Here is a 9,222-nt window from a genome sequence, read left to right on the forward strand (position 1 = left end):
GGATGGCAGCCAGCATCAGGTGGGTAAAATCCCACGGGCATTGTTTTCAAGTTAAACAAAGACAAAGAGGATGGGGGGAAAGTGAAGCTGGAGACAAACATTTTCTGTTCTATCCCTTGCTTAAACCATGAGCAGGTAGCTGAGAAGGCTGCCTTGTGCCTGGGTCCAGGCCTTCCTCTGCAGGAAATCATCTTTTGGCACCTAGCCTTCAGGGTAGTACTGCTAACGGAACACTTCTAGTGGCAAACTGGTTTTTGGCAAAGACAAATCCCAAGCTAAAACTCCCCTGTGACTTTCTAAGGGTGTTTTTCTCCATCTCAGGTCAGTGTAAAACCTCTGCAAGGAATAAAACTGCCGCAAGATGCATTAAAAAAGTATTTTTATTTGGACTTTCATCCTTGTGGAACTTAAACACACACTGGGGTTTGTCCGTGTCACTAGGGAATTTTGCAACTTGTGCAATGAATGATGAAAACCAAAGTGGTTTTGGGGAGATGGGAAGCTTGCCCAGGCCTGAGTTTGCCTGGCTAATGAACAGGTTGAGAAGCAGATCCTTGGAGTTTAAGGCATAACTCTTGTTTGGCATGTAGTCTTCTGCACTGCTGTTCCTGTTGTAATTAAGTGCTTGAGATTCAGCACTGCAGACAAATTTGAACAAACCCAGTTTACTTGCAGCTCGTCTACTAAATCAGCTGAGGTACTTAAACACTTCAGTTCTCATCAGTGATGCTGCAACAAAACGAGCTTTGCTGTCAGAAATTACCTGAATGAACAGAAAAAGTGTTAGCAAGTGTTGTGGACTAAGATTTGTTAGAAATCTGTATGTTGCATTACATGCTAGTATACTTAAATGCTATTAAATAACAGCAAGGCATGTATCTTTACACAGGAGGCTCCTGTACAACAGCAATGTGTAGCTTCACCTGCTAACGTTGTTTGGAGGTGGTGTGGCCTAGAAATAGCAACTTTCTCAAGCAAGAGGTCTGGGCTTCTGCTTCAGCATTTGCATTTCGCAGGCACAGCCATGCCTAATGCTGTCTTAGCAGCAGCTCCTGTGTTCTCAGTATATCTCGTGTTACAGCAAATGGATACGAGATGTTTTAGCTTATGCATCCAGTTTTACACGACTGACTTCAAGTCTGATTAAAAAGCCAGCTCCTGAGGCTAGTTGGATCTCAATTGACCCTAATTTTTCAATAATAAAAAGGGAGAGGGGACACTGGAAATGTGGATTTGAGTCTCACTGTACCGCAGAGATCTTGGAAATGGTGCCCTTCAGCTTGCATGGCCCCCTTTGCAATTCCTCCTTGTCCCAATGAGAAAGGACTAAGGGGAATGATTAGTTGCTGACCGTTGCTCTCTTGCATGTTCTTAAGGAGCTAATGCTCTTGTTGATCTGCTGATTGCTGGCTGTGCGTTTTCAGGTTGCAGTGCAGGTGGTTTTGCTGGAAGAGAGTGCAGTATGCACAGCAGAAATCCCTTGGTTGCAGGTTGATGCTGAATAGCACCACAGTAGGGGGACACAGATCCTGTGTCACGCTGACAGTCAGTCCTCATTCCTGTTGTGTAATGGGATGACAAATACAGAGATGTCATCGTAGGATGCCTCGTGGCTGTCATCCAGCATCCACTGGTGGCCTCTCTCCTTTCCCCTTGCTCTGCATACCAAGCACTTGGCCAATTCTGAAAATCTGTGGATGGAAAAAATGCAAGGTTTGGGTTAACAGCGCTGTGTCCTTAAGAACAACAGTGTGATGGCTTTGTGTTGTCAGGATAGTAGGTGTTCATGGTTTAACCCCAGCCAGCAACTACGTACCATGCAGTTGCTCACTTGCTTGCTCGCTTCCCCCCCACTGTGGGATAGGGAGGAGAATCAGAATAAGGTAAAACTCGTGGGTTAAGAACAACTTAATAATTGAAATAAAAAATAATAACAATGAAGTGGGGGGGTGGGAGGAGGAATAAAACCCATGAAAAAAACCACAAACAAAAAAACCCACCCCACCCCAAGTGATGCACCATACAATTGCTCACCACCCACTGATCGATGCCCAGTCCCTGAGCAGTGATCAACAGCTCCTGGCCACCTCCCCTGGTTTATATACTGAGCATGATGTTCTGTGGCACGAAATATCCCTTCGGCTAGTTTGGGCCAGCTGTCCTGGCTCTGCTCCCTGCCGGCTTCTCGTGCACCTGCTCCCTGGCAGAGCATGGGAAACTGAAAAGTCCTTGATTTAGAGTAAGCACTACTTAGCAACAACTAAAATGTCAGAGTGTTACCAACAATATTCTCATACTAAATCCAAAAGTCCAGCACTGGTTTTGTGTGGGGCTTTTTACACGCTAATTTGATCAGTTTCTTTAGGGTGGGGAAAGATGAGGAGACAGTTTCCAGAGTCACAGAAAGATTGCTTGGTCACACCAGAGCTCAGCTAGAAGCAAAGTGATCTCAGCCTGCTTTTAGTCTGACCAGGTTCTTTGGAAGGAAAAATGATGGCAAAGTTGTTATTACCTGTGAGGATCTGTCCTGTTTTCTGCAAGGAAGGTCCTGACCATATGGGCCACCTCTTTATTGCACAGAACATCCCAAAGGCCATCAGTTGCCATGATGAGGACGTCGTCTTCCTTAATGTCATGCAGAGCAAAGTCAAACACATTCACCTGGAAAGCACAGGAGTACAGCAGTGACAATTCCTGCGATGTACTGGAGGGGTCAGGGAGATTACTCTTTCCCTGAGAGATGACAAAGTGGGACCAGGGTACTCTGAATCTTTCATGTCCCCTTGCTGCTGTGCTTCCTAGATTCCTTTATCTTGGGGAGTCTCTGGGCGGCATGCAGAGAGATGGAAAACGGACACGGCTAAGACCTGCCAGGTCTGCAAGAGGTGGGTGCTACAGAGGAGGAGCAGCATGTTTAATTCCACCCTGTAATTCCCATGTGCCATGACTGACCTTGGGAATGCAGGAGAGGAAAGGTTTGACTTCAACGTTGGTATCGATGACTTTGAGTTGATGATCCCCCAGACCTCGAGAGACAGCCAGAGTCCCCAGCAAGCGAGCCTGGCCCCAAACAAAGCAGAACAGTATTGAAACATGAAAATGGGGCACCTTTAAAGGCTGACGTGTAGGCATGTCCTGACTGATCTATGTGTTGCCTCTAGGACCCTTCTTCAAGCATCGCCAAGAACAGTGCCTGGGGACTTCAGAGACAAGGAGTTACCAGAAGCCAAAGCCATCAGAAGCATGGAAACAGCCTGCATGTGAACGGCTCCTGGTGGCCCGTGGTGTGCTCTGGAGTTAGTACCTGTACTCTGGGGAGTGCTGCAGACCTTAGGAAACCTGTGGTGGGATCTGTTCTTGATTTGGGGTGGCGAGGAAGAAAACTGGGCTGGAGGGGAAGGGGTCCTGGCTGGCAAAGGACGTTCTGCCCTGGCTCCCTGCAGCGGGGGTGGCTTTCAGGTTGCGGTGCTGGGGAGGTGACTGCTCAACCCCAGCAGGCAGATGCTGGATGTGTGCAGTCGTTGCTTCTCCCTGCCTCCTCCTTCCTTCTCCAGGCTCCTTTTCTCAGCCTCTTGTCAAAGAAGAGGGTTTGTGGGAAAGGTGCTAATTGGAGCTGGAGGAGACAATCCAAAGTGGGATCCGCTGAAGTAAGTTCTGATCTGAAATGAGTTCTTGTGTGCAAGGGGAGATGAGGAAAGGGCAGGCTGGCTAAGGGCTGCTGTCTGCTTGGCTAGCAGGTGCTCTGGAGGAGGGTGCGACCTCTCTGCTCCGGAGGGCTCTGGTTTACGCTCACCAGGCAGCACGGTGCTAGCAAAGGGAGCTGCTGTATCAGGGCCGTGGGACTGCGCCATGCTGGAGAGCCCCAGAGCACTGGGAGCTCTGCAGTCCCAGTCTGGCGTGACTGTGAGTGACAGGGATGCTGAGGACCCCAGCAGACTTGCCTCTGCCTTCCCAGTGTGTAAAGCATTACGCTACCTGCTTCCCGTGACCATGGACAAGAGGGTACTTGAGGTCAGCTTTCTCCACCATCTTGTATCCCCTAGAACAGAGAATTCACCATTGACGTGGGACTTGTCTGACCTAATGGCACAGCCCAGCCACAGTATTTTGACTGATCCAACCCTTGTGGTGCCCCCACGCACGGGTAGCTGACTGAGGAGGCGACTTGCTGAAGCAGGTGCAGCGAAGATGACCCCTTCCTGAATGCCCACGTGTTTTTCCCTCTCCCCTTCCTCCCCAGCTGGCTGGGTCTCCCTGCACAGCCCCACCTCGCAGGATCCCAGGACTATCTCAACTGTTCCTTAACCACCCTCCCAGAGCTGCAGTCCTTCAGCCAGCAGGGAGGCTGCTCACGGCATTCTTCTCTTGATCTGGCACAGCTTTGCACCGTCAAACACGCTGCTCTCACCAGTGGAGCACGCCCCTTCCCCTTTCACCTCCCCATCACTATGAGCAGGCAAAGCTGCCCTGTGCTGCAGCCTGACCCTCAGGCAGAAAGGACTCACCAGCCCTCCATGAAGTAATCCCGGTACAGGACTTTCTGGCCCACATCATCTCCCTTTAACCTCCGTGGAAACTCAAAGCGTGTGAACTCGCTGTCCAGGAGCTTGGGGAAAAGAAAAGCCTGGAGGAGGGAACGAAGGCATGAAGACGGACAGGTTCTGCTTCAGTGGAGAAGGGCTCCCAACTGCTTCTGCCTTGGGACTGGCATTCACAGCAGCAGAACGGGGAACAGAACTGGGAAAGCACATCCCAAGGAGGACACGAGCATCTCCCATGCTAAAGGCTGTTGGCCGAATCTTGCCCCCAGCCCTCCTTGGCTAGCGCCAGAGGACATTCTGGCCACACAGAGGCCATTGAGGAAAGCAGGTGGTCCTCTCTGACCCAGTGGGATGCTCACAACTGGACTAATGTGTGGAGGGAGTCACTCACCAAGTGCTGCAGTCGCTGCCTCTCGGTCTCAGGTGTGAACTCGCAGCTCATGGGCACGATGCTGTCCTTCAGAACGAGAATTGCCCTGCGAGGGGGGAAGAGGCAAAGAGCTGAGCCGTGTCTGTCACCGCAGCCCTCCTCTTACTGAGGCTAGCCCCAGGCTCTGCCAGGTGTGGGACCAGGGGTAACCAGCGGCAGAGCAGTGCCAGAGAACGGTTCTGCATCTAGAAGTGTTTAAAAATGACAGTATATTTTAAATAACTCCATTGCAATTGCACTGTTGCAGCAGAGAACTGAGCTTGCCTGGTTTGACAACGGCAGAGCTCGCTACTAGAGGAATGGTGGGCCAAGGCCAGAGGAGGAAGCTCTTGAGGATGCCCTGAAATCGCCTTCCACTTTTGAACACCTGCCGGGCTAGGCTTACTGCTGCCCGTTGCGGCTGGGCGGTGTTAGTCCCTTGAAATCCCAAAACCCTTCCAGGAGGTATGAAGGCACCCATCCTTCCAACAACTCCTGTGGCAGGCAGGAGGGACCTGGCTGGGCTGCGCGCGTACCTTCCCAAGGATTAAGTAAGTGGTGTGGTTTAACCCGGCAGACGGCTGACCACCACGCACCTCTGCACTCGCTCCTGCCCGCAGCGGGACAGTGGAGAATTGAGCAGAAAAAAAGTGTAATTCCTAAGCTGAGATGAAGACAGTTTAATAACACAGAAGAGGAAGGGAAAATAGTAATAATGATAAAAGAATCAGAATACACAAAACAAGTGCTGCACGATGCAGCTGCTCGCCACCTGCCAACCAATGCCCAGCCAGTGCCCGAGCCCCTGGCCAGCTCTCCCCCTCGTTTGTATGCCGAGCGTATGACACCATACGGTCTGGAATATCCCTTCGGCCAGCTGGGCTTGGCTGTCCCGACTGTGTCCTCTCCCAGCTCCTTGTGCCCCCCAGCCTACTTCCTTGGTGGGGTGAGAAGCTGAGAAGTCCTTGACTTGGTGTAAGCACTTTGCAGCAACAACTAAAACATCGGCGTGTGGTCAGGATTACTCTCATCCTAAATCCAAACCACAGCACTGCAGCAGCTACTAGGAAGAAAATTAACTCTATCCCAGCCAAAACCAGGATAATATGATGCTGGAAACCTTGCTTATCTCCCAGGTCTCATCCCTCAGCAACTCCCCCCTTTTATTATGGCTCACCTGCTGTCCCCAGCATTAGCCACATACAGCTTTCCCTGGAAATAAAGGGCAGCCAGAGCAGTGCAGCCGCCTGTCTGATTTGTAGCTTCCATCTCCTGGCCGATGACTTCATCCTGTTGGTTTAAACAAGTTTGGAGAGCGATGTGAGCTGGGCTGCTGCTTTCTTTACCTGCCTCATACCTCCCGGCAGAAATACAGAACCAAAACTGATTGCAGATGGGCCAGAGGAAACCAGCAAGGCGGAAGACAGTGCTGCTGTGGTACAGCCACAAAGGACTGGTTTAGGAGTGACAGGGAGATCCCAGACTTGTACATGCCGTACGAGTGTGACAATAGCCACCATCTAGCCCTAAAGAAATGTATCCCTTGGGCGCAGTTTAGCAGAGATGCTGTAGCTTTGCTCTGGGTCAGCCCTGCTGATGTGCAATAGATCCAAGGCAGATCTTGGGAAGCTGAGCCAGCATGATCTCAGCATGCTTAAAGGTTTGGCTGAATGCTCCTGTGTGCTCAGTGAGCTGCAGAACTGCAGACCCTGCCCACCCCAGGCAACAGGGAGGGACAGACTGCTTGGGGCAGCAGGACCAGCGTCTTGCACGGGGTACTCACACATTCCTGGAAGGCGTTTTCCAGGGCTCCCACCACCAGGTCTTCTGCATGGATGTGCTTCTCCTCCACGAACTGGGGGTCACTGTCGCAAACGCAGCGTCCACTGAGATGCATGGGGGGCTGGACCTCTGTGATGCCTCCCACAACCTCCTCCAGCTTCTGCTTGATGCAGTAGTGCAAATAGTTGGAGGCGATGATGGCAGCTTCTGGGCCACCATGGCCGTCAAACAGGGCCCAGTAGTAACCAGTCAGAAACTGTGGTGAGGAAGAGGGGCAAGATGGCAAAGAAGAAGGGGAAGGCAGGGGCTGAAGAGGTCATACAGATGGCAGGCTCGCAGCCAGGACATCACTACATGCTTTGCCTGGCTTTTCCACCCCTGCCACCATTCCCTGCTGCCAGTTAATCTCCCACACGGCTCAAAGTCACACGATGCCCCATGTGCTGCTCTGCCAGACCCATCACCTGAGCTCTGAGCGGCTGGATTTGCAGCCAGCCACCCTCACACGCTACTCCTCTTTGGTTTAGGGGAAACGGGGCCATTTTACGAGAGGCAAGGCAGAGCCACCCCCAGGTGAGAGCATCCCACGTTCCTGGTTCATGTGGCTGTCCCCGGGTGATGACAAGACACGCCAGCCCTTGAAAGCAGAGCGAGGACAGTAAAGCCAAGGTGAGGGCACCAGGTAAAGGGCTCGGATGACCTCATATGCCCTGAGCCATAGGCCATGGAAGTACAGACAGCACGTGCGGGCAGAGCTGCGTGCCTGCTGGCCAGACATAGGGTATATGGTCCCCTAGTGTGTCCATGGAAGGGTTTCAGCACGTGGGCATGTAGGACTGATGGGGCAGCCCCCTGTTGCCTGTACTTGGGCCCTTGGGTGCAGAGCAGCGCTGGCAGCAGGGTGAACGCAGCCTGCCTGGGGACTCTACCTGCGTGGAGCACAGGATCAGCCATTCCTCGTCCTCCTCCAGGCCTGGCTCTCTCCTCCGGATGGAGATCTGACAGCAGGCTGCCTGGTCCTCATTGAACTCTGACTTCTCAGCATTGATAACCCTGGGGGTGCAGATGCTCCAGGTAAGGCGTGCAGACCCACCGCACCTTCCCTGCTCCCAGCTGGCCGTGCTGGGCGCTCTGCAGCCACGGCGAGCGGCTGCACCTCACCCCTTCCGTCCTGCCCCACGCTCCCTGCTCCCTTTTCAGACTCCAGGATCTCTTTGCTGGGGATCTAAATAACAAGCCCTTTACATGCAGCGAGGAAAAGCTTGGCTAGGGACACAGGGATGAGTGGTGTGGGAGCACCCTGGCCTCAGGCAGCCCTTGTCAGCAGCCCACACTGTGCGATTTCCTCGGTGACACAGTGAATTGCAAAACCACCATGGGTTTTCCTCCCAGCCTGGCCAATGTTTGTCCCTGGCTGGGAGTCTGCTCTCCTTGCACAGCTCCCCTCTCCGTGCTGCGCCATCCCAGGGCTGTCGATGTGGCTGGGCCAGGATGCGGGGTCGGCTCCCGGCTGGCGCTGTGCTGCCCGATCCATCCCCTCTGCCCTTAAAAATCGGCAGACCCAGAGATTTCTAAAAAATGTCATTTTCCCCCTTCCTTTGTTTGACAGGCGCTTTGCGAGGAGCAAGGGGACGGACACCCGGCGGTGCCAGTCCCAGGAACCCACCCCCTGCCCCAAATGCCCTCCTTGGGCCAGGGCGCGCAGCAGGGGACGGGCGACATCCCAGCGCCGAGTGACGGAGTAATCTGGGGACTATGGGGGCAGGAGGGGACAAGACAGCAGAGCTGGCCCTGCCGCTTGTCACGCGGGGCCGGGGACAACCTGCCGCCGCACCGGGGCTCCCGCGGCTGCTGGCCGGGGGGGGCGGCTGCGGGCCCCGCCGCGGGGCCGGTCCCTGTGGGCTTCGCCGGGGTCGGGCAGGGGCTGCAGCGGGGGGGGGGGGGGGGGGGGGGGGGGCTGCGCGGTGCGACCCACCCCCCGGGCACCTCCCCACCAGGTCCCCTGCGCCCCCCGTGGGGCCCTACCCCCCCCGCAGACCCCCGGCGCCCCCCAGACGCCCTCCCCAAGCCCTGTGAGCACCCTGTGAGACCCGCCCCCCGGGGTCCCCCGCAGCCCCCTCCCCGGGGCCGCCCCGCACTCACTCGGCGTAGCCCGCGCCCCAGGGCAGCGGCCGCTCGGGCCCGGTGCCCCGCACGGCCCGCCCGCCCCGCGGGCTCTCCTCGACGCCGACGCCGCGCAGGAACTTGGGCCGGCGGTAGCGGAGGGCGGTGGGCGGCGGGCCCGGGCCAGGCCCCCCCCTGCGTGCCGCCCGGCCGCTCGGCGGGGCCGCCCCGCCGCCAGCGCCGCAGCCACTCGGCGGACATGGCGGGGCCCGGCCGCGATACGCGCGGCGCCGCCCCCCCCCCCCCCCCCCGCCGCCAGGCGGCGCTGCAGCGCGGCCCCGGCGCGGCGGCTCCTCCCGGGGGTGGGGGCGGGGGCGGCTCCTCCCC

At 55.4% G+C, this 9,222-nt stretch overlaps 1 protein-coding gene across 1 annotated transcript; it reads right to left on the minus strand.

Moving 5' to 3' along the window:
* Window positions 1-362: 362 nt before the first annotated feature.
* On the minus strand, window positions 363-9,096 carry PPM1M (protein phosphatase, Mg2+/Mn2+ dependent 1M). Its single transcript, XM_040589235.1, is given in 11 exon segments — window positions 363-1,691; window positions 2,513-2,661; window positions 2,953-3,060; window positions 3,976-4,039; window positions 4,506-4,624; window positions 4,933-5,017; window positions 6,128-6,240; window positions 6,734-6,988; window positions 7,662-7,785; window positions 8,875-9,030; window positions 9,032-9,096. Coding segments are annotated over 11 exon segments (1,383 nt in total). The 3' UTR covers window positions 363-1,546.
* Between the last annotated feature and the right edge of the window lie 126 nt (window positions 9,097-9,222).

Source organism: Falco naumanni, chromosome 4, assembly GCF_017639655.2.
Source record: "Falco naumanni isolate bFalNau1 chromosome 4, bFalNau1.pat, whole genome shotgun sequence".
Classification (NCBI taxonomy): domain Eukaryota; kingdom Metazoa; phylum Chordata; class Aves; order Falconiformes; family Falconidae; genus Falco; species Falco naumanni.